Here is a 25,451-nt window from a genome sequence, read left to right on the forward strand (position 1 = left end):
CTTGATCGACTTGTACGACAGTGTGTTCCAGTTCACGCCAATATCCAGCAACATCGCACAGCCATTGAAGAGGAGTGGAACAAGAGGCCACAATCAACAGCCTGATCAACTGTATGCGAAGGAGATGTGACGCATGAGGCAAGTGGTGGTCACACCAGATACTGACTGGTTTTCTGATCCACGCCCCTACCTTTTATTTTTTAAGGTATCTGTGCCCAACAGATGCATATCTGTATTCCCAGTCATATGAAATCCATAGATTAGGGCCTAATGAATTAATTTAAATTGACTGATTTCCTTATATAAACTGTAACTCAGTAAAATCTTTAAAATTTTTGCATGTTGCGTTTATATTTTTGTTCAGTGTAGTTACTGTTAATGTGTTTGATGCTTTTCCCCTATTCTTTATGCTCCCCTTCTTCAGGCCAATCTGAAGCCTCGTCCTCCTCTACAAATTCAAAAACAGAGTCTTGAACAAGATAGACCTGTCTAGAACATGCAACATTCAGTAATAGCTCCCCACATGAAAAAATACTATAGTATACAGTGCCTTCGGAAAGTATTCAGACCCATTGACTTTTTCCACATTGTTACGTTACAGCCTTATTCTAAAATTGATCAACAAAAATAGAATCCTCAGCAATTTACACACAATACCCCATAATGACAAAGCAAAAACAGGTTTTTAGAAATGTTTGCAAATTGATTAAAAATACTAAACAGAAATACCTTATTTCCATAAGTATTCAGACCCTTTGTTATGAGACTCGAAATTGTTTCCATGGATCATAATTTAGATATTTCTACAACTTGATTGGAGTCCACCTGGGGTAAATTCAATTGATTGGACATGATTTGGAAAGGCACACACTTGTCTATATAAAGGTCCCACAGTTGACAGTGCATGTCAGAGCAAAAACCAAGCCATGAGGTTGAAGGAATTGTCCGTAGAGCTCCGAGACAGGATTGTGTCGAGGCACATATTTGAGGAAGGGTACCAAAACATTTTTGCAGCATTGAAGGACCCCAAGAACACAGTGGCCATCCTCCTTAAATGGAAGAAGTTTGGAACCACCAAGACTCTTCCTAGAGCTGGCCGCCCAGCCAAATTGAGCAATCGGGGGAGAAGGGCTTTGGTCAGGGAGGTGACAAGATTCTCTGGACTGATGAAACCAAGATTGAACTATTTGGCCTGAATGCCAAGCGTCACGTCTGGAGGAAACCTAGCACAATCCCTACGGTGAAGCATGGTGGTGGCAGCATCATGCTGTGGGGATGTTTTTCAGCGGCAGGGACTGGGAGACTAGTCAGGATTGAGGCAAAGATGAACGGAGCAAAGTAAAGAGAGATCCTTGATGAAAACCTGATCCAGAGCGCTCAGGATCTCAGACTGCTGTGAAGGTACACCTTCCAACAGGACAACGACCCTAAGCACACAGCCAAGAAGACAACACAGGAGTGGCTTCGGGACAAGTCTCAATTTCTTTGAGTGGCCCAGCCACTGGAGAGACCTGAAAATAGCTGCGCAGCAACGCTCCCCATCCAACCTGACAAAGCTTGTGAGGATCTGCAGAGAAGAATGGGAGAAACTCCCCAAGAAGACTCGAGGCTGTAATCGCTGCAAAAGGTGCTTCAACAAAGTACTGAGTAAAGGGTCTGAATACTAATGTAAATATGATATTTCAGTTAATTTGATAAATTAGCAAAAATGTCTAAAAACCTGTTTTTGCTTTGTCGTTATGGGGTATTGTGTGTAGATTGATGAGGGGGGAAAAAACTATTTAATCAATTTTAGAATAAGGCTGTAACCTAACAAAATGTGGAAAAAGTCAAGGGGTCTGAATATTTTCCGAAGGCACTGTAAATACTGTAGTATTACTATATTTATATACTATAGTATTCACTGTAGTGTTTTTGTGGACGACTGTAGTATTTACAATTTACTATAGAATAAATGCAGTAGTATTACTATAGTTAAAACACGATACTATAGGCATCGGTGGTATCCAGATTGTCATCCTGACCTTGTGCCATCCCGGGATATTCTGTAATACCGTCACTGAACACAAGGGGTGCTATTTTCAAACCACATTGAGCCTCTGTAATCCAAAGGTTAGCTATGCTGATTTTGCAAGAAGCTAACCACTTAGCTAGATCACTAGCCAGAAAATTCTACCCGCTGGCTTAAAGCTGCACTAGGGTCAGACAGCATTCCTGTGTATATTAAAGACACCACGGAGTACGCGCGAGATATGGCTCAGAAAACGTACTTCATTCCAGGGATGAGAAATGCGTTGTACTCCGAATTATCCTATTATCCCAACTGTTACACCGTGAAGATAATGGAACAATTTGGAGTACAACACAATTCTCATCCCTGGATTGAGGTACGTTTTAATCTACACAGGAATTCTGTCTGACCCCATTGCAACTGTAAGCAAGCAGGTCAGATCTGCTGGCTACTAGATAACTAGCAACTAAATTAGCAAACCAAATGCACAACTACAGAGTATTGAGCACATTTAGACAGTTAACTTAACAGTTATAAGATATCTAGCTGTCAAACATTTAGTTATGAATTCCATGCTGTAACTAGATCACCTGGCGTGTGCTGCGCAACAGTGAGTGACTCACAAGGCTCTGGTGTCTCTTCATTGTGTGCTTGTAAACAAACACCATGTGATTGGGGACTACCGGTAAGCTTCATAATGAAAACGAATGTGACAGATGAAATGAAGAACGCAATCTTCTTTATCTCCTAACGTATTGCACAAGTTGACTGCAGGTACCTTACTTAAAAAGTAACTACAATTATTCAAATGTATAAAACAATTCAAAGAAATAGTTTAAATGATATTGACAGTATTGAAAAACCATCCCATGGCTATTTCCAAATACCCCAGTATACGATATACTGCCCAAGTCTAAAATACTATAGTATTTACTATAGTGTTTTTGTTTTATTATCTTTGACATAGAATTGGCAGCTTTCTCCTTGAGGAAACCTACTAGACAAATACTAAAACATTTCCATAACCTGTAGGTAGGACTGGAGTCTGAACGGATAGTTTAGAGCTTCTGCTCTTTTCTACAACCTGTAGGGAACCGAATGTACAGTCTATACTTGGCATGTGGGTTTTTCAATCATGGGTGGCACATATTGGGATATGGGGATGGGAATGGGTGGGGTATATGCAAATTAAATACTGTAGTATTACTATAGTTAATCTGTAGTGTTTTTGCGGAAATTACGGTAGTATTTACTACAGAGTTCTTTGCATATAATACTATAGTATTCTACAGTATACTGCGAAATTCTATAGTAACTACTACACATGACCAAGGTATACTACAGTGTGTAGTATAGTATTCAACAGTAGGGATTCATATTTTCCAGACAAGTTTCAATACCGGGAATAATTCGTATTTATAACCGAAAGTCCCAGGAAATAGTGCAAAAATCGGTAGTGTCCATATAAAGAGATTAAAACCAAGATATGGTCACTATGCCAGGGTTCTCCCCAAATAAGAGAGTAAAGATTTCAGAGCAAATTAAACTGATTTTAAGTAATGATAGAGTAACTGTCTTTGATCAACAATTACATTGTTGTGAGTTGCGAAACAGACCGTTCATACATTTTCAGCCTTATGTTCCTCAATTAAGCAGTAGGCCATCTAGACACAGAGCACACCCCGAGTATAGCATTGTTGAATCATACAAACTTTGTAACGGCAGTCAAACAAAAGTCAAATGATTAAAGTTGCTAAGCTTGCTAGATAACCTTCAACGAATTACAGAATATTTCCTATATTTGGCAAAAATCAAGTTGATGATTATACGGATAGCAGATCAGCTCATGAATAACAGGTAGATGAAGAGTGGAAATAGTTTAAATATCAAAGTATCTTAACGAGAAACAACTCTGTTTTCAAAGTATCCATACAGTGGCTTGTGAAAGTATTCACCCCCCTTGGCATTTTTCCTATTTTGTTGCCTTACAACCTGGAATTAAAATGGATTTTTTGGGGGGTATGTATCATTTGATTTACACAACATGCCTACCACTTTGAAGATGCAAAATATTTTTTTATTGTGAAACAAACAAGTAATAATAAAAAAAAGCATAACTATTCACCCCCCCCAAAGTCAATACTTTGTAGAGCCACCTTTTGCAGCAATTACAGCTGCAAGTCTCTTGGGGTATGTCTCTATAAGCTTGGCACATCTAGCCACTGGCATTTTTGCCCATTCTTCAAGGCAAAACTGCTCCAGCTCCTTCAAGTTGGATGAGTTCCGCTGGTATATATGTATTCTTAAATTCCATTCCTTACTAGTTGTGTGTGTATTGGGCATATGTTGTGAAATTGTTAGATATTACTTGTTAGATATTACTGCACTGTCGGAGCTAGAAGCACAAGCATTTCGCTACACCCGCTATAACATCTGCTAAACACGTGTATGTGACAAATAAAATTTGATTTGATTTGATGTACAGCAATCTTTAAGTCATTCCACAGAATCTCAATTGGATTGAGGTCTGGGCTTTGACTAGGCCATTCCAAGACATTTAAATGTTTCCCATTAAAGCACTTGAGTGTTGCTTTAGCAGTATGCTTAGGGTCATTGTCCTGCTGGAAGGTGAACCTCCGTCCCAGTCTCAAATCTCTGGAAGACTGAAACAGGTTTCCCTCAAGAATGTCCCTGTATTTAGCGCCATCCATCATTCCTTCAATTCTGACCAGTTAACCAGTCCCTGCTGATGAAAAACATCCCCACAGCATGATGCTTCCACCACTATGCTTCACTGTGGGGATGGTGCTCTCGGGGTGATGAGAGGTGTTGGGTTTGCGCCAGACATAGCATTTTCCTTGATGGCCAAAAAGCTCAATTTTAGTCTCATCTGACCAGAGTACCTTCTTCCATATGTTTGGGGAGTCTCCCACATGCCTTTTGGCGAACACCAAACATGTTTGCTTATTTTTTTCTTTATGCAATGGCTTTTTTCTGGCCACTCTTCCGTAAAGCCCAGCTCTATGGAGTGTACGGCTTAAAGTGGTCCTATGGACAGATACTCCAATCTCCGCTGTGGAACTTTGCAGCTCCTTCAGGGTAATCTTTGGTCTCTTTGATTAATACCCTCCTTGCCTGGTCCGTGAGTTTTGGTGGGCGGCCCTCTCTTGGCAGGTTTGTTGTGGTGCCATATTCTTTCAATTTTTTAATAATGGATTTAACAGTGCTCCGTGGGATGTTCAAAGTTTCTGATATTTTTTTATAACCCAACCCTGATCTGTACCACAACTTTGTCCCTGACCTGTTTGGAGAGCTCATTGGTCTTCATGGTGCCGCTTGCTTGGTGGTGCCCCTTGCTTAGTGGTGTTGCTGACTATGGGGCCTTTCAAAACAGGTGTATATATACACTGAGATCATGTGACAGATCATGTGACACTTAGATTGCACACAGGTGGACTTTAACTATGTGACTTCTGAAGGTAATTGGTTGCACTAGATCTTATTTAGGGGCTTCATAGCAAAGGGGGTGAATACATATGCATGCACCACTTCTCCGTTATTTTTTTTTGTTGAATATTTTGAAACAAGTTATTTTTCATTTCACTTCACCAATTTGGACTATTTTGTGTATGTCCATTACATGAAATCCAAATAAAAATCCATTTAAATTACAGGTTGTAATGCAACAAAATAGGAAAAACTCCAAGGGGGATGAATACTTTTGCAAGGCACTGTATCTACTCTCATATTGTTTGTTGAGCACACATTCTCTACCAAAGCTCTCATATGGGCAGCAAGTCCGAGAAGCAGGGGAAATGTTATAGCGGTATTTTGACATGCACAGGCGAGAGACGTGCTTTGATAATGCAACCTACGGATTACAGAATAAAGTTCATGCAAAACAGGAGTCAGGATTTAGGACAGGAGAATATATAATTTTCCCTCATGCCTACCCACAGACTTCATGTCTGTGACAGAGATGACATTGTAATAAATTGTGCATAGGCCTATCAAATTTGTGACTGTCTGAGTCACAATGACAGCTCAAAGAGGCACACATTATTTTATAGGCTATACTGTAGGGGTTTCCTGTAGGGTTCATTAACTGCATTCAGGTCGCGTGTGCAGTCCAGCAGTGGCAATTATGCGTGTGCTTTGAATTTATGGCGACTTTGTGTGAAGTAAATATGCTAAAGGCTACCATGCGACAACCTATTTGGATAATGTGCTATTAAATATGTTGCTAATCTGATCCTGCACATTTTGTGGAATTGCATTAGTGCCGACAATTTTTGTAAATTTCCAGGTCGTCATTTAATTTTTTCGGGAAATGTGTGTTCCTGGGACAGTCAAGGGATCCCGGTTACCCATGTTAATCCCTATTCTACAGTTTACTAAAGTTTACTACAGAATTCTATAGTAAACGGTAGTATTTTTTCATGTGGGTCAACGCAGAGCGATTGAGGTCTGCTAAATGGCTAATATTAGTCAGTGTTATCTATTCCATGTACCTGTAACAAGGGGCACATAGGAACAGTGTAGGTGGAAAAACAATTTGAGTGACAGCCAGGGAAGGCCAGGGTGGGTCATCGTGGTACCTTGTTAGAAGGTGGAGACAGGGTCATTTGGATGTCACTCTGGCGGCTCCAGTGGTACCTCAGAGGTTGGACCTGTTCCCCGTTACGAGCATCCACTCGCTCTGTGGCCGGGGTCCTGGGAGACAGCACACACATACATTAACATAAAGTTCATACCACAATTTCAATAATGGAGGTGCTGGGCAATGTCATAAGAGTTAAGAATATGACGTTTCTCTATAACATAGGTCCAGCCCTCATAGAATGGGTGTATGATTACAATACACAGGTTAATATACATTTTATTACAGCCTAGGGGGATAATCAGTTCTGGTTCTGAAGAGTCAGAGGTCATTGTAGTGGTTCAGTATAAGTAAAAATGAGGTTGACAGAAGTAATGCTCAAAATAAGCTTATAGAACTGAAACTCTCCAGAATAGTAAGCATTACTACACGGGAAACCGGCTCTAAAGGAGTCCTATATAAAACATTCAAGAAATGGGGAACTAAACTGGGGTGAGTTTCCCTTTAATTCGTCGTTATATCCTTCTTAAAGTGCATCGTTAGTATCTGAGCTGTTTCCTCAAAAAACATACAGTACCAGTCAAAAGTTTGGACACACGTACTCATTCAAGTGTGCAAAGCTGTCATCAAGGCAAAGGGTGGCTACTTTGAAGAATCTCAAATATAAAATATATTTTGATTTGTTTAAGACTTCTTTGGTTACTACAGTCGTGGTCAAAAGTTTTGAGAATGACACAAGTATTGGTCTTCACAAAGTTCGCTGCTTCAGTGTTATGAGATATTTTTGTCAGATGTTACTATGGTATACTGAAGTATAATTACAAGCATTCCATAAGTGTCAAAGGCTTTTATTGACAATTACATTACGTTTATGCAAAGAGTCAATATTTGCAGTGTTGACCCTTCTTTTTCAAGACCTCTGCAATGCGCCCTGGCATGCTGTCAATTAACTTCTGGGCCACATCCTGATGGCAGCCCATTCTTGCATAATCAATGCTTGGAGTTTGTCAGAATTTGTGGGTTTTTGTTTGTCCACCCACCTCTTGAGGATCGACCACAAGTTCTCAATGGGATTAAGGTCTGGGGAGTTTCCTGGCCGTGGACCCAAAATGTCGATGTTTTGTTCCCCAAGCCACTTAGTTATCACTTTTGCCTTATGGCAAGGTGCTCCATCATGCTGGAAAAGGCATTGTTCGTCACCAAACTGTTCTTGGATGGTTGGGAGAAGTTGCTCTCGAAGGATGTTGGTACCATTCTTTATTCATGGCTGTGTTCTTAGGCAAAATTGTGAGTGAGCCCACTCCCTTGGCTGAGAAGCAACCCCACACATGAATGGTCTCAGGATGCTTTACTGTTGGCATGACATAGGACTGATGGTAGCGCTCACCTTGTCTTCTCCGTACAAGGTGTTTTCCTGATGCCCCAAACAATCGGAAAGGGGATTCATCAGAGAAAATGACTTTACCCCAGTCCTCAGCAGTCCAATCCCTGTAACTTTGCAGAATATCAGTCTGTCCCTGATGTTTTTCCTGGAGAGAAGTGGCTTCTTTGCTGCCCTTCTTGACACCAGGCCATCCTCCAAAAGTCTTCACCTCACTGTGCGTGCAGATGCACTCACACCTGCCTGCTGCCATTCCTGAGCAAGCTCTGCACTGGTGGTGCCCCGATCCCGCAGCTGAGTCAACTTTAGGAGACGGTCCTGGCGCTTGCTAGACTTTCTTGGGCGCCCTGACGCCCTCTTCACAACAATTGAACCCCTCTCCTTGAAGTCCTTGATGATCCGATAAATGGTTGATTTAGGTGCAATCTTTCTAGCAGCAATATCCTTGCCTGTGAAGCCCTTTTTGTGCAAAGCAATGATGACGGCACGTGCTTCCTTGCAGGTAACCATGGTTAACAGAGGAAGAACAATGATTTCAAGCACCACCCTCCTTTTAAAGCTTCCATAATATGCCATTTAGCAGACGCTTTTATCCAAAGCGACTTACAGTCATGTGCGCATACATTTTTACGTATGGGTGGTCCTGGGGATCGAACCCACTACCCTGGCGTTACAAGCACTATGCTCTACCAATTGAGCTATAGAGTTATTCTAACTCAATCAGCATGACAGAGTGATCTCCAGCCTTGTCCTCGTCAACACTCTCACCTGTGTTAACGAGAGAATCACTGACATGATGGCAGCTGGTCCTTTTGTGGCAGGGCTGAAATGCAGTGGAGATGTTTTTTTTGGGATTAAGTTCATTTTCATGGCAAAGAGGGACATTGCAATTCATCTGATCACTCTTCATGACATTCTGGACTATATGCAAATTGCCATCATCAAAACTAAGGCAGCAGACTTTGAAAATTAGTATGTGTGTCATTCTCAAAACTATTGACCACGACTGTACATGATTCCGTATGTGTTATTTCATAGTTTTGATGTTTTCACTAATATTCTACAATGTAGAAAATAGTAAAAATAAAGAAAAACCCTTGAATGAGTAGGTGTGACCAAACATTTGACTGGTACTGTATGTTGAACTAAAACTGATCAATCAAATATAGTCACTCTCTCTTTAGATTATAGTGAGTTATTTTAATATGGACCAAAGTTCACAGATATTTTTGCAAACTGCAAACTAGAGAGTCTCTTGGATGTTATATGGAACACTAAGTATTAACGTTGCACTTCAGTAACGATTTGTCGTAAAGACACAGCCCAGAACTGAGCAGCTGGAAACTAATTCCATGGCTTTATTGTACCCTTAACATTTAGTACCTTTTATCCTGTTCTGCGGCAAACACCAAGCCCCAATTCTCACTATGGGCCACACTGACCCCATTGAATCATGGGTAGGGGAAAACACAGTTAACTCTAACCTCCATTGAGTGATAAAGTGCAAGATAAACTTTGTGCATGTCCAATTCCAACTTGCACATACTGGCTATAGCCTCTTTCATTCCATTATAGCTATAAAAAAAAAACACTATGGCCAAAATTATGTCCATACAGATACCGGTTTTCTGCACTGCGCAAACATATACATACTATATAAAAATTTTAACTAATATGTGAACACATAGTTGGTGTCCCTTGGGTCAGGGCTCTCACCGGCTCGGTTGGCGTCCGGTGCCCTTGTGGAAGGGGCTGGCAGTGCCCAGGCAGGGCAGGTTGCGGTGACAGCGGGGGAAACGCAGGGCGAGGAAGAGGAGAACCACCGGCAGGACGAAGAGGAAGATGACCAGCAAGGCCACACGTGCCGGGTCAGAACCTGGAGATACAGAAAAAATTGTGGTCATGGTTATCATGGCAGACATAGAATAACAGCTGGGTGCATGTTACTTATTTCATCCTAGTTTTATTGATACGGTGTCCCAAGTTCTCAAGGATTTGATTAAGATGAGGAGTGTATATCTATGAGTGCAGTCAAGTTGTGTGTTAACAGTGGAAGGGTGAGGGAGGGTGAGGTACCTCTAGGTGCTCTAGCCGGGCCGCTGTCCACACTACCTCCATGGCCCGTGTACCTACAGTCTGGAGGAGCCCAACCCACGTCACAGTGGCAGTTCTTATTGCTGTTGCACACCTGGCAATGTCAGAGAGAGGATATTGAGCCATATTATTCATTTAACATCAACAACAGTATGAGCCAGTCCATTGTGAGCAATACAATATAACTCCTATAAGGGAAGACTGGCAGCTGGCTTGCTCACCCCGTGGCCGTTGCATTTGCTCTGACATTTGTCGACGCCGAACAAAGACACATCCTGACAACGCTGGTTCCAACATGCCTGAAACACAACCACTACATGGTCAGTACTACCAATCATCATTTTAGATATTTATGTAAGCTCAGATAACAGAGAAAAGATCTCCTATATCCCTATTCCAAAGGGTCAAATTACCCGTTCCACAAAAACAAAAGTCTTCTGCATTGTACTTCTATAGCTGAGGAGATGCCTACCTTGCCAAGACCACACGCAGTGCCCTGTGCCACCATGGCAGGGTCGGAGACGTCGTCGCCAAGGTGGAAGTAGGTTCCCCGGCAGACAAAGTCGCTGTAGTTAAATTTGACTTTGGTAGTCAGGATCTCAGCACTGGTGCCTAGCAACGGACGGTCGTTGCCTCCCTGGCACTGGAGCCTCCCACAATGCACATCTCTGAAAAGTCAGACACAGTCAGAGCAACAGTCAGACATATGGAATTGTTCATTAGGCACCAAATGGAAGAAAAAGGACTGAAACAGGGCGGGACTACATGAACTTGTCCAATAAAATATGCTTATTTTGTTATCTGTTGCAAAACGTTTTGCTACGATGTGCCCTAATGAACGTGGTACCTACTTGCTAGGGCAGGGGATGTAGGTTCCGTTGGCCATCTGGCCACAGTTGCCGTATTTGTTGCCCTGTTTGTTGACAGAGGAAAAGCAGACCGGCGGAGCCCTGGTGGAATCTGAAAAGAAAAAAGGGAGTTTAAACAACCATAAATGTATCAAAGATTCTACAGTAAAAGTGTCTGAACAACACCGCCTCCGGAGTTTATGAGCCATTCTCAATTCTCCAACTCTGCAACATTTGGCATATGAAGATTCGATATGATGTAATAACTCGCCAAAACAGTTTCTTCAATCAAACACTAGTGGTGACATGATATATAGGAACCCTTTGTCTAGGGAAGTATTCTCTGTTGCTTTTTCAAAGTTCCAGTTCCGCTGACCATTCAGTCCAGAACTCTGGGGTTCGGATCTCTTGAGGTTCTACAGTACTTGATCAATGAAACAAGTCAAAATAACTAGCCACTAGCTCCCCACAGTGGTATCAATCCCAATGGTTATCGGGTCCAGACAATATGACCAATAGTGTAACTCACTAGGTCCCCACAACATCTGGCACTGTGTGTTGAGGCTGGCGCAGACGCCGCTGTAGCAGTAGGAGGAGCCTTCCTCGCAGGGCTCGCCGTTCTGCAGGAACACGTTGGGGGGGCAGTAGGGAGAGGTACCGGTGCAGTGTTCTGGGAGGTCACACTCCCCCAGGGGCTGCCGACACACCCATCCACCTGTACGCAGCTGGTCAAAGAGAGAGAAAATAGACAGTAGATTAGTGAAGGGGTTTATGCTTTGGATCTTTGTTTAGCTTCTTGCGATAGATCATGTAATAGTTTAGTTATTTGTATCACCATTAGCTATTGCACATGCAGCAGCTACTCTTCCTGGGGTCCACATAAAACATACAAATACATGACAAAATACAGAACAGTAATAGACAAGAACAACATAAGATATTACATTAAATTTAAATCAGAGTTATAACATATATAATTAGCTATAATAAATATGAGACTAACGAACTGATCTGATTTAAATGTAGGTGTTCAGTAGAGTGTTCAGTGATGAGTGACTGAGTGAGCATGTGTGTCAGTAAGGGTCCACTGAAGGAGACAGAGGAAGAGAGGCTTGCCCACCTTGCAGTTGTCACAACAGGTGCCATCGGAGGAACACTGGGCTCCAGGAACCAGTTTACAGGTGGTGGCGTTGCAGCAGGGATCGTTACACTCCTGGACATGCAGAGCGACAGAGACATTTGTATACATAATTCATTGTGATACAATGAATCCTAAACCCTAAAATTAGGAGTCTTCAACCTTTTCTTTCCCAGGGACCCCCTCCCAGGCAAACTGGCGACCCAGGGACCCCCATCATACGTTAGTATGATGAGGGTCCCCTGCCCTAAATCATAAAGCCTTAGTCTGTTCATTGAATGATCATCTATGGTGGCAGGTTGGCATTCATTGGGATGAATCTTGTCCTGGAGGCAGCTCTGCAGGTTGGTCAGTAGCTGGCAGCGTCACAGTCATAAAATCAGATTTTAAACCTAACCCAAACCTTGCTAACCTTATACCTAACCATATATTAAGACCAAAAAGCACATTTTTGTTTCCATTAATTTTGTATGATATAGCCAATTCTGACTTAACGGCTGGCCCATCTAGAGGAAACTGCTCAGTGCTGCCTCCAGGACAAGATTCATACCAATAAACGTTAACCTGCATCTATGGTGAGCCATGCTGTACTCCCTAAGAGGATCCAATTTACTGTCCTACGTACATCCAGCAGGCCGCAGTCACACTCCTCTCCCTTCTCCACGTAGAGGTTTCCACAGCGTGGCCCCCCCAGCAGTTTCTCAGGCTGGGGCACGTTGAAGAGGCACATCCCCCCACCATGGAGTAGGCTGAGGGACAGGTCTCTGGCACTGCAGCTGCTGAACAGCTGGCCTGGCATGAACCTGGGACAGAGGGGCAAAGAGAACAAGACATTTAGTGGACGCTCTTATTCAGAGCTTTTTACAAGTGCATTCAAATGAAGTGCCTAAAAACGAACATAATACAAGGCAGGTGAGGATCACAGCTGTACAGAACTGATCCTTTCTGTATTGTATCAATGACTTTGCATGGCCTGGTGCATTTATAATGCATGTCAAACCTAGCCCACCATAGCCCCCTAGCCCCTCACCCAGTAGATGGCTCCATGATGCAGCCTCCCATGCGTGGTTCGTTCTGACACTGGCAGCGCCGGTCGGCTGTGTCGTGACTCATGCCCAGATTGTGCCCGAGCTCATGGGCAATGGTGGACGCCACCCCCAGCACACTGACCAGGTGATCCTGCCCACAGAGAGGGAGAGAGAGAGAGAGAGAGAGACACACACACACACACACACACACACACACACAGAGTCAATTACCACAGACTCATACTGTCATTGTGGGGCAGTTACCCCTGTACTCCACTGATAAACCTAACTGAAGCTAACTCACCACATTGACCCCTCCTGACCGGTCCTTGGAGCACATGGAAGACTGAGATGCCATTCCCACTGTAGTTCCGTCAAATGAGTCCCCCCTGGAAGAGATCACAAACACATACAGTTATAGTTAGTCTATTTTCACAAAGAGGCCATCCACAATGGATGCAGATTCATGCCAAAACAAACTATTGGTATATACATGTATTTGGGATGAATCTGCTTCCATAACGTACAGGTGTGAGAAAGGCACCGATTAACTTCAACCAAGTCCATTTGACTACTCACATGACGAGCTGAGCATTGTCGTGGCGCAGGCGGGGCAGCAGCTCTCTGGTGCGCCACTCCAGGAAGCGGTTGAGGGTGTCTGAGGGACTCTTGTCAACCTGGATCTTATCCTGGTCACTCCAGATCTCCAGCCCAGTCAGAGCCACGCGCACACTCAGCGGCCGGTAGAACTAGAGAGGGGTAGATGAGGACCACCATGACAAACCAATGAAAATCTAATACGAATATACAGCCAGTTTATTAGGTACACCCATCTAGTACCGGGTCGGATCCCCCTTTGCCTCCAGAACAGCATGAATTATTTGGGGCATGGAAACGTTGCTCAATTGGTATCAATGGACCTAATGTGTGCTAGGAAAACGTTCCCCACACCATTACACCACCAGCCTGTCCCGTTGACACTAGGCAGGATGGGGCCATGGACTCATGCTGCCTGCACCAAATCCTGACTCTGCCATCAGTATGACGCAACAGGAACCGGGATTCCTTGGACCAGGCAATGTTTTTCCACTCCTCAATTGTCCAGTGTTGGAGAATGCGTGCCCACTGGAGCCGCTTCTTCTTGTTTTTAGCTGATAGTAGAACCCGGTGTGGTCGAACAGTAACTGAATGCCTCAATGCCAGTCTGTTTGCTTTATATAGCAAGCCACAGCCACGTTACTCACTGTCTGTAGGAGCGAACCATTTTTGTGAATGGGGTGCTGTACCTCATAAACTGGGTGTATATGGTAAATACTTAAAGACATCCTCCAGCGATTTGTTTTACTTTTACTGTTGAAAAGCGATATCCCAAGTATAAATACAGTAAAATACACACACTAAAGGGTGAAAACATGTGTTTTTAGCTAAAGAATGTTTTTTAGACACCCGCAAACTTCAAGGAGTAGGGCATTCAAGGAGTTGGTCTATTGGGAATCCGTGATATCGTCGGCCTCCCGCTTGCTTGAGGAACAATAGAGGAGCAATAGACCCCCCCACTTGTGCCATGGCATGACTTACCTGGACCACTTATTGAGATGTGGCTTTTGTTAAGTAAATCAGGTGTTAAATGATGTGAAAAGGAGACTGGAGTGCCACTTTAATGTTAGGTTACATACCCAATCTACTTGGTTGGCCACATCCAGCATTCGATAGATGATAGTCTTGTTGATTTTCTGGTAGTTAAGGTACTGTAAAAATAACAGTTATTGGTTAGGACAACAGAGACCGAACATGATGGGATTGGTCTAAATGTACTGGGGTCTCTTCAAAGTGCAGCTATGTCAGTGCCTTGCTTACACTATGGGTCATTGTCGTACATTAGCCTTATCGTACATTACCTCTTTGTGATCAGCTACAAGCACAAGCTCTATGTACTTGGTCTCTGAGAGAATGTCCCTCTTACTCTGCAAAAAAAAGCAAAGTGAAAACAAAATACATTAGGGCCAATGTACAGTATGTTGTCGACAGTTCAGGGAAGTCAGTATGATATTTCCAGCAGTGGCAAAAACCATCAGTAGTTCCAATCCCAGGATAAACAAACATTTGATTGTGCTTCAAGCCCCTCTCACCCTGTGTGGGACTTGTGGTGGGACGTGGATGGGGGGTACAGGCGTATGGGACACCCCACAGCCCCCAACACTAGCCCTCTCCAGAGGTCTGGTGGAGTAGAGCAGGTGCATCCCCTCCTCCTCCTCCCCTCCACTCTCCTCTGCCCCCTCCTCGTCCTTGTGGTCTTCCTCGGGCTGCAGCTCAAAGCTCAGGGTGGAGTTGATGGCCACCACGCCCCTGAGGGGGGGGAAATAAACAGGGACTCACTCAACAGGGACACAAAATGGCGTCCAAGTTCCAAGTAAATACAGTTACTTCAGGTGAGGACATTGTGCAAGGCTCTGCTAGCAATCAGATTACCTTCGCTACATAAACATGACCCTAAACCGAGTATATGGCCACACGGTCTGCCCACGCAAGTAAAGAGCTCTTGAATCCAACTCTAAATAAAGGTCAAGAGGATTTTCCATGGATTTCCGCCAAGTTCATTTGGATATCCCTAAAGTATCCAAGCCAACGGAAAGGACCCCAGATTAAAACACTGGTCCTTTCTCAAATCGGGGGATTAGTATGCTTTAGGAGGTCAAAGATCTTTCTGATTAATCTGGATTGGATTAAAGCCACCTCACGGTCGATCACTCCGCCCCATTCACGTAACCATGACGTTGCCCGTACTGCAGGAAAAGGTGAAGTGCCCTTAGTAAAGACTTCACATTTATAATAATAGGTTTACCATATAGTGCACCACAAACGGTTTAACTGAGGGGGGCAATTAAGTGGGATAAGGCTGACCCCTGTTTAGATCAGTTTACTGTTTTAAATGCATTAACCATTACATAACAGAGAATGAAATGCATATGCGTAAGGTCATAGTCAAGTTGATATTAATACCTGAGTCCAGAGCAGGTACTGAGAGCCACCCTGGACTGTGGGAAGCCCCTCACTGAGCCGTGGTAGTAGCAGTGAGTCTAGGAGACAACATAATACATCATATAATGACATTATTATCCAAGCTCATATTTTCTAACTTGCCGATTTCATAACTATCCCTAGAATAATCCTACCTATAACAACCAGAACATTTGACAACACATTTGTGGTATAGTAACTAAAATGCAGTGATGGTAAATGTAGATCCAATACTTACCACTGTGCTCTCCTCTAAAGAAACCCCAGTGCCATTTGGGAGGTAGTAGAAGACATTGGGGGGCTTGGGCAGCAGATCACTGCAGGGAGAGGACGGGATTACTGTACATTCATTCAGACTACTTCCTCTGAAGATTTTTCTGAAGTTTGAACGTTTTATTGCTGATGATAAACCCCTTTCTGAAACTATGAAGTCTTAACTCAACGATTTCAAAGGTTGGGGGATTTCTGCATCACAACTCCCCATTCAGATAGCTAAAGCCTAAGATTAAAATATATTATATTTCTAAATGGATTCTATTTTGTTAGGTGAGCTTACTGGTTTTTCTCCAGGTCCAAAATATAGATGCTGCCTCCAAATTGAAGACCACACTGTAGCTTGTCTGGGTGACCGTTCTGGGAATGGGAAAGAAACATACACATGATAATGAATGTGTACTGTGATTTTTATCCTCATAAGTCAGTGGATAATTTAACTGTATTACTAAAACCTGGTTGGACACTTCCCCTTAACAACTGATGTGCTAAAAGGGAGCAATGACCCTGTGTGGCCAAATTAACCATCATTATGTTCATGCTTTTTCTTGACTCATTGTCCAACGAACAATTTTCCAGCACTTACTTTGTTAGCTGTTGTTATTGTAATTGCTCAATGTTGCAACATGGTGTATTCATGATTAGCGCGTGATGAGTGCCTTAATGAGTGAATGCAGCCAAGAGCAGCTTGAAGTGGCAAACGGGGCAAAGGGACAATCTTCTTAGTGAAACAGCAGTAATATACAGGACCACCATGTGGTCTTTCTTATTAACCTGGGGAAGGTTAAAGGATTGAGGCTGTTATGTACACAATGACCTCTCTCCTTTAGAGGCTGATGGACAACATTTCAGATGTAGTAGACGGCTATGGAGCGCTCATCCTTTCTCCTCACTAAAGTTCCATTATTACGCAACGCTCAAATTGGTTAACACTATATACTATTAATCCCTTCAGCCAATCAATACTCATCCCATCAAACCACTCAGCAGACATGAAATAAGATGGTGCGATTAAAGTTATACTTAGTCTATGGCTGCAGCCTCCCCTTAGCAATACCTGTCAACACCTGCATGCTCTCTAAAATAAACCCAAAGTCTCTAAATGCGGGCAGCACCCAGTCCTTGATTGGCACTGACACCTAAGCACAATACTAGAGCCCAAATGAGCTGAATCAGTGTACAGACTGTCAGACAGGATTACCCCTCATAGGCACTAAGGACCAGGCTATAAATGGACTTCCTTTGCCTGCTGCACATTTCTCTCACCAACTGCCGAGGCGGCGGTGGGTAAATTGCGTCCTCTCCCTCTTTTCCTGTCAGTTTCCCCTTGGCTTCCATCTCAACACCCTCTCTCTTCCTGCCATTCTGTCGCTTTCTAGCCCGTTTAGCGGCTCCACCTTTGAAGACAGTAAGTAGGTGAAACCCTTCCTGTTGGAGCTTCCCTCCTTCCCCACCACAGAGTGCTACTTCCTCGCTTTCTCCTCTCCAGCTAACTGACAGGAATTGGCAGAGGATCAGGCTTGGAAATGGGACTAAGACTAGGAGCACAGGCAGTAAGGTAATAGGGTGGTGACAGTATGCCAGAGAGGTCTGTTCAGTTCCAAGTAGCAGTTAGTGACTATGAGGAACCCGAGAGACTACCTCTTCTGTTGACCGGTGAAATCATGCTGGATAATGTCACTGCCGGGTACCCAAGTCCAACAACAACAACTGACACCTAATTCACTCTGAAGCATTCTACTGTCCACAGTCCCAGAAATACTTTAACAACATCATGGTTCATATGACACACACAACTGTGTCCCTCTACCATAGGCTCTAAGAGGCTATTAGTAATAACATAACTATTCACACTGGAATCCAGCATTCTCCAGTCATTGGATATGTAAAAAATTTAACTGGTTCGACATTCAAGAATATCATAATCCAAGAAGAATCCCAGAAGTAGAAGCTGATAATTGAGGGGGATTTCCAATACATTTGAATGAAAACATAACTCGGTCTATTTCTAGTTTCTATAGTCTTTATTATAATCAGAGGGCTTTGGTGAGGTCATTCACCAAAGTATGTAAGGAGAGTGTGACTGAATAACATTGGGTGGGTCTGTGTTTTTGTACTGAGAGAGTCCAATGGGTGACCAACAAAGACTCCAGGCACATTGGGTGGAGATCTGGCGCCACACGACAAGGCAAAAAAACAAGCAATCTACAGTCATGTCAGTTATGTGACCAAAGAGAAGAAAAAAGGGAGAGAAAGAGATGCACACATTCTCTCAAACATCTGCAGCTTTTGGCCAGCTGTCTTGGATAGTGGTTTTGGGGTGAGAGGTCAGAGGTCAGAGTAGAAACAGAGCTCCTTCCAGAGCTACATCTGTTCAGGGCTCTAGTACAGGATCACACCCAAATATCTGGAGCTCAGCCAAGAAACACCCACCCTCTCCACGCTTTGTTTGTCATTCTTCTTTGAGCTTCATTACAATTTCTCTTCCATTTCTCTCCTCGTCTCTACCTTATATCTTCTCTCCCCCCTCTTCCTCTTTCTGAACCCTTACCTCACACTCGCAACTGGTCTCTCGTTTCACTCTCACTGGCTTCTTACACCTCTCTCTGTCACTCTTTATCCTATCGACAACCATGTCCACTCCATCTCTGCTGCCATTACCTCTCCTTCCGCCACTCTCTACCTTCACCCTCTTATTTGCCCCCTCTCCTTCTAACCCTCAGTGAGGTAATGTCCCAGGCCATGATCTCCTACCAGTAACAAGATGAGCTCACCGCCATATGAATGATGGGTGGGGTCCATTCAGACCCAGAGCTGCTTGTGACCCACAGCAGAAGAAAGAAAGCAGGGAGGAGGAGAGGGGGAAAGGGGCGGAGGGGGTGTAACGGAGGAAGGGAGAGAGGGAGGGACAGGGCGAGTCGTGATTCCTCTCCAGCTCTTTCAGCTCAACGGAAGTACGAGGGAGGGAAATACAATCAGTCAGCTCCTGGGATGTCTGTCTGTCTTCCTCAGTCCCTGTAGTGCTTCTCTGTTATTTAGTCTGACCCAGAGCAGCCCTGGATCCTGATTATGGATCAAGTCTGGACATGTCAGTGGAGTGTGCCTGTCCACTATCTGGGGGAAAGCTCTGGGACAGTTCATGACTTGTGTATCCCCTTTGCATTACAATAACAGCCAAGTTAATTAATGCACAACGGGCAACACGAGGTAGAGGAGTTTTGCATCAACTCCAGTCCCAAAGGGAATGTGGTGTTTGCTGGCTCTTCTCCTCTTCCCTAGCAGTTGACTGATTAATATTGAAGGACCAGAGTCAACACTTCCTGGTTTATAGATGTTCAACAGACGCTGGTATGAAGGCAAGAGTGAAAACCATTTCACTGGAACTCATGTCTGCCTCTGACTGTTGCTTTACTGCTGTGCGTGGATATCCAGAACTTACCTCACCCATTTAACTAGTAGCCTGCCTACTGGCATTACCTTCACTTGGGCTCAGAGAAGTACTCAGTGATTTGAATTACTTTTGGGGTATAATTAATGATCTGGTTATATAAACAGGACCCCTGGTTGGGGATTAACTCAAGACCATTCTTAAACCGGCTCAATCCACCACACACCCTAGTGAAACACTTTCCCTACAGACACCTTCTTAAGTAGATAAGAGGCACCCCCCTCACGTAAAGAATCAGTCTTACCATGCTTTGGGTGTAAGACAATAATGTCCCCCATCACACACGGCCGTCTTAATGGTAGGGTAAGGGGTTGGGGTGGCAGAAATGCTTACTGTCAATACAGAATACGAATTAGCTGAGATCCCCTCCTTAAGCTGTATTAAGGTGAAGCTCCCTGCTGCACGCCTTACACATCAGAGCTCCCTATGTGTGTCCCAGTCACAAATCCATTCAAAGCCAAGTTGGTTTGGGACTGAACTTAGACTCCTCATCAGAGACACAGTGTGGAGGCTAATAATAGCAGGCACAGAGAGGTGAGCACTGAGCAGCAGAACACAACTCAGAAATAAAGGGTTACCTGTAAACTGATAAAGCATTTCCCACGTCTTTATTTTCTTCTTAATGTGGCAACTGTCTAAAAGTGTGTTTGACAAAGTAGATCTATTCATGGTTTAATGTTGACAGAAGCTATTCAGGCCAAGTCAAGTGCCTCTCCCAAGAGGACACAAGTCGCCTGCTCCACCATAAGAAATGAAACTGTAACACTGTGGTCACTGGCATGTTTTCTTCTTTAATATCTAACACACATATAATCAATCTGAGATCCTAATTGGGCTGGGAGTTACATGCATTTCATCAAAAGAAAATCGTAGTTATTTTGAACTAACTAGTGATATGCAAAGAATATACCCTCAGATCTTTTTGCCTCAAGAGAACATTTACGAACGTCTTATCTATAGCTAATCATGCTTTGCTAGACAAATAAAGATCTACACTTAACGTGATGAAGTTGCATTCCCTGGACTGGGAAATGGAACATTACAGGAATTACACTGTTCAGGGGATGGGTGGGTGTTGATGAGGGTGGACGGACAAAGTTTGTATCACAGATGCAGCCATACACAGTCACACCCCTCCCATATGGCACCATCCCCACATTTCCTCTAATTTCTGACAAACAATCTAAAAACAGCTCCCAACTGCCATGGTTACACATTGCGTGTATTTTGAGTGAGTATGTGAATCACTGGTGTTATGTTCGTCAGTATGAGCAGTAGGCTGTGGGTGCAGTAACCTCAGGACAAGTGAAAAATGGCTACTCATTCATCAATGACTGGAGTGATTCAGAGGATAAACCACACAATAATGTAGGAATTAGGAGTGACTCTCTGCTGAGTCGTAGCCAATGAGGCCCACTCAACTGTGTTATTTGTATGACAGTGCAGTGCCCTGGTTGGCTTTGCAACCAGCAAACAAACATCTTGGTGCCTGATGGAGACTGTTTTGCCAATGGGATTCAACCTTTTGAAAGTTAACATTCTGATCCAGTAGCTGGCTTAAAAAGTGAATGTGCCAAAATGTAGCCCTGTCATGCTCTTATTCTCTACTTTCCTCTCTCTCTGTCCGTGTGTCTGTGTGGAAAAGGGGGGGGGTCTGCTGTCTGGCTTCCTTTTTTGTGGTAATATAACAGAGGAAGGAAGTAGGCGCCTTGACATATTTTACAGGAAGCTTCCTGAATAAAAACTATGATCTGAAGAAGGTGGGGGGGGGGGGGGGGGGGGCACTTTAAGGGGACGGACACTTCCTGTGCAGCTGACAGGAGGTCTGAAATCATATCCTGAAGAATTCCCCCATATCACTGACTCCACCCAGACAGGAGAACATCGTAACATGGTCGACCTTCAAATGGAAAAAATGTGAGCCGCACATCGCAATTGGAATAACCAGGTGTGGGTTTGATGTTAGTTTGAGACATAAAACTACAGTTAAAAATTTGAGTTCCTATGGGACCTGTAAAAATAGAATGGCTATTAACCTCTGACACTATCTAAAAAAATAAAGCCCACTTTATAAAAGCGCTCTGGGATCACTGAATGAAGAATGCTAACATGTAAGCATGGAAATAGAAAGCACATAATGGAAGTAGGATCAGTGCAATATAATGTTTGTGTATGGCTCTGTGTAGAACGATAGTCTCTCACACACATTCTCTTGATGTCTGTAGTCTCACCTGCAGGGCCTCACTCAGACTTCTCTTGTGTCCGTCTACTACCACAAAGGGCCTGGTCCTCTCCAGTGGCTTGCCGTGGTGGTGCTCTGAACCTAGGGACAGAGAGAGATTCATAGGATAATCTTATCAGTTTGATACTCTAACATCAGGGGATGGAGAAACTATTTTGTTAGTGCTAGTAGTGACCCTAAAAGCTACATTCTCAGCTAATGGCAACCCATTATCCAGCCCTAGTAGTCAGTGAACCCCCTTCCCCATTGGGCAATGCTAATGTTAAGATAAAGTCAGCCATATTCCAGACGGATATCCATAAGTAGTAAGGAAAAACGAACGTGGTATGCAGGCTTAGGTTAGGAAATGAAGGAAACCTACAGTTTTCATTAAATGGTTTCAATATGCCAGGAAAAAAGATCAGCATCACAATCTAAACTAAGCATGGACAATTCAAGCGAATTGCCCAAACCAATCAGTGATGCCGGATGTGCTTATAACAGCTCATGCTCTTTCTCAGCCGGCATATCTTCTGACTCCACACATACAGTGGGGAAAAAAAGTATTTAGTCAGCCACCAATTGTGCAAGTTCTCCCACTTAAAAAGATGAGATAGGCCTGTAATTTTCATCATAGGTACGCGTCAACTATGACAGACAAAATGAGATTTTCTTTCTCCAGAAAATCACATTGTAGGATTTTTAATGAATTTATTTGCAAATTATGGTGGAAAATAAGTATTTGGTCAATAACAAAAGTTTCTCAATACTTTGTTATATACCCTTTGTTGGCAATGACACAGGTCAAACGTTTTCTGTAAGTCTTCACAAGGTTTTCACACACTGTTGCCGGTATTTTGGCCCATTCCTCCATGCATATCTCCTCTAGAGCAGTGATGTTTTGGGGCTGTCGCTGGGCAACACGGACTTTCAACTCCCTCCAAAGATTTTCTATGGGGTTGAGATCTGGAGACTGGCTAGGCCACTCCAGGACCTTGAAATGCTTCTTACGAAGCCACTCCTTCGTTGCCCGGGCGGTGTGTTTGGGATTATTGTCATGCTGAAAGACCCAGCCACATTTCATCTTCAATGCCCTTGCTGATGGAAGGAGGTTTTCACTCAAAATCTCACGATACATGGCCCCATTCATTCTTTCCTTTACACGGATCAGTCGTCCTGGTCCCTTTGCAGAAAAACAGCCCCAAAGCATGATGTTTCCACCCCCATGCTTCACAGTAGGTATGGTGTTCTTTGGATGCAACTCAGCATTCTTTGTCCTCCAAACACGACGAGTTGAGTTTTTACCAAAAAGTTATATTTTGGTTTCATCTGACATTCTCCCAATCCTCTTCTGGATCATCCAAATGCACTCTAGCAAACTTCAGACGGGCCTGGACATGTACTGGCTTAAGCAGGGGGACACATCTGGCACTGCAGGATTTGAGTCCCTGGCGGCGTAGTGTGTTACTGATGGTAGGCTTTGTTACTTTGGTCCCATCTCTCTGCAGGTCATTCACTAGGTCCCCCCGTGTGGTTCTGGGATTTTTGCTCACCGTTCTTGTGATCATTTTGACCCCACGGGGTGAGATCTTGCGTGGAGCCCCAGATCGAGGGAGATTATCAGTGGTCTTGTATGTCTTCCATTTCCTAATAATTGCTCCCACAGTTGATTTCTTCAAACCAAGCTGCTTACCTATTGCAGATTCAGTCTTCCCAGCCTGGTGCAGGTCTACAATTTTGTTTCTGGTGTCCTTTGACAGCTCTTTGGTCTTGGCCATAGTGGAGTTTGGAGTGTGACTGTTTGAGGTTGTGGACAGGTGTCTTTTATACTGATAACAAGTTCAAACAGGTGCCATTAATACAGGTAACGAGTGGAGGACAGAGGAGCCTCTTAAAGAAGAAGTTACAGGTCTGTGAGAGCCAGAAATCTTGCTTGTTTGTAGGTGACCAAATACTTATTTTCCACCATAATTTGCAAATAAATTCATTGAAAATCCTACATAGTGATTTTCTGGAGAAAAAAAATCTCAATTTGTCTGTCATAGTTGACATGTACCTATGATGAAAATTACAGGCCTCTCTCATCTTTTTAAGTGGGAGAACTTGCACAAATGGTGGCTGACTAAATACTTTTTTTCCCCCACTGTAAAACAGACACAGCTGCATTAACATCAGTACAAGAGGCTCTGTGTCCCCTGTCTGTTCCTAGTACAGCTGTTGTCCAGAGCCTGTAGTAGGTTAGTTGTAGATGACTGGCTGGCTGGCAGGTATCTCGAGGACTAAAAAGCAGCAGACCACCTCCCAGTGCCCATTTTACAATAGCCTACCTATCTACACTGAACAAAAATATAAAATGCAACATGTAAAGTGTTGGTCCCATGTTTCATGAGCGGGAAATAAAAGATTCCTGAAATGTTCCATATGCACAAAAAGCTCATTTCTCTCAAATTGTGGGCACAAATGTGTTTACATCCATGTTAGTGAACATTTCTCCTTTGCCAAGATATCAAGAAGCTGATTAAACAGCATGATCATTACACAGGTGCACCTTGTGCTGGGGCCAATAAAAGGCCAATCTAAAATGTGCAGTTGTGTCACACAACACAATGCCACAAGTTGAGGGCGCATGCATTTGGCATGCTGACTGCAGGAATGCCACCAGAGAATTGAACGTTCATTTCTCTACCATAAGCCACCAACATCGTTCTAGAGAATTTGCCCCAACTGGGACTCCAGTGACTGTCAAGCCAACAACTTAACAGTTAAGCAAAAAGGTCCGAACCTCTTCACGAGGTAGATAGATGTTGGACTTGACAGTCACTGGGCCAGGGTTCGAGTCCCGGTCGGGCCTAAACCCGAATTCACTAGAAACGTGTTATACGTTTTTAGAAAGTAAAGGTATCAGATAAACAATTGTAATTGGCATGCATGCTAGGCTCCAGTATAGAGAGAGGAGGTTTATCCCTACTGTAGGATAGGCCTACAATTTAGGGTCATTTTGGGTGAATTTGAGAGTGCCCAGGCAAGACTGAAATTACATTTTAATGACAGTTCCATTGAAGTTGCCTAGGCTAAACTAGGGCTACTACAAATACCTACTCGTAAGTGAGGAGTGAGACGATTCTGTTGTTGCGTTCAAAGGAGACAGCTTCTCTTCTGTCTTCTCCATCTCGGTCTTATTTGAGTTCAAATGACTTTCCGCCAGCAGATATTCCTGCGAGTCGGCATCGTCCAGTAATCCTAAACCGCTACTAGGTAACGTATTTGATTGAGTACCGCGAAATGTTACAGTCTCGAGTATCACCAACGTTATCAAAGCTCGACATAGAAACATTGTTGCGCAGTGACATTGGCTCGTGTCCATCAATTAATCCACGTAAAAGGTGTAAAA

At 43.5% G+C, this 25,451-nt stretch overlaps 1 protein-coding gene across 1 annotated transcript in view; it reads right to left on the reverse strand.

Annotated features, from left to right (window-relative positions):
* The window catches only part of LOC311139649 (disintegrin and metalloproteinase domain-containing protein 15-like), a gene marked incomplete at its 5' end in the record, with an annotated part of 33,803 nt that extends 8,379 nt beyond the window's left edge, over positions 1 to 25,424 (reverse strand). Inside the window, 20 exons of the mRNA XM_084174560.1 lie at positions 6,610 to 6,724; positions 9,709 to 9,868; positions 10,069 to 10,180; positions 10,308 to 10,385; positions 10,559 to 10,754; positions 10,938 to 11,046; positions 11,464 to 11,659; positions 12,055 to 12,147; positions 12,698 to 12,875; positions 13,103 to 13,251; positions 13,405 to 13,489; positions 13,680 to 13,849; positions 14,777 to 14,848; positions 14,999 to 15,064; positions 15,230 to 15,446; positions 16,101 to 16,177; positions 16,357 to 16,435; positions 16,675 to 16,751; positions 22,071 to 22,162; positions 25,160 to 25,424. Coding sequence (XP_084030686.1) covers positions 6,610 to 6,724; positions 9,709 to 9,868; positions 10,069 to 10,180; positions 10,308 to 10,385; positions 10,559 to 10,754; positions 10,938 to 11,046; positions 11,464 to 11,659; positions 12,055 to 12,147; positions 12,698 to 12,875; positions 13,103 to 13,251; positions 13,405 to 13,489; positions 13,680 to 13,849; positions 14,777 to 14,848; positions 14,999 to 15,064; positions 15,230 to 15,446; positions 16,101 to 16,177; positions 16,357 to 16,435; positions 16,675 to 16,751; positions 22,071 to 22,162; positions 25,160 to 25,424 — 2,586 coding nt within the window. The remainder of the gene's footprint in view (positions 1 to 6,609; positions 6,725 to 9,708; positions 9,869 to 10,068; positions 10,181 to 10,307; positions 10,386 to 10,558; positions 10,755 to 10,937; positions 11,047 to 11,463; positions 11,660 to 12,054; positions 12,148 to 12,697; positions 12,876 to 13,102; positions 13,252 to 13,404; positions 13,490 to 13,679; positions 13,850 to 14,776; positions 14,849 to 14,998; positions 15,065 to 15,229; positions 15,447 to 16,100; positions 16,178 to 16,356; positions 16,436 to 16,674; positions 16,752 to 22,070; positions 22,163 to 25,159) is intronic.
* Between the last annotated feature and the right edge of the window lie 27 nt (positions 25,425 to 25,451).

Source organism: Coregonus lavaretus (assembly GCF_964263955.1).
Source record: "Coregonus lavaretus genome assembly, chromosome: 13".
Classification (NCBI taxonomy): domain Eukaryota; kingdom Metazoa; phylum Chordata; class Actinopteri; order Salmoniformes; family Salmonidae; genus Coregonus; species Coregonus lavaretus.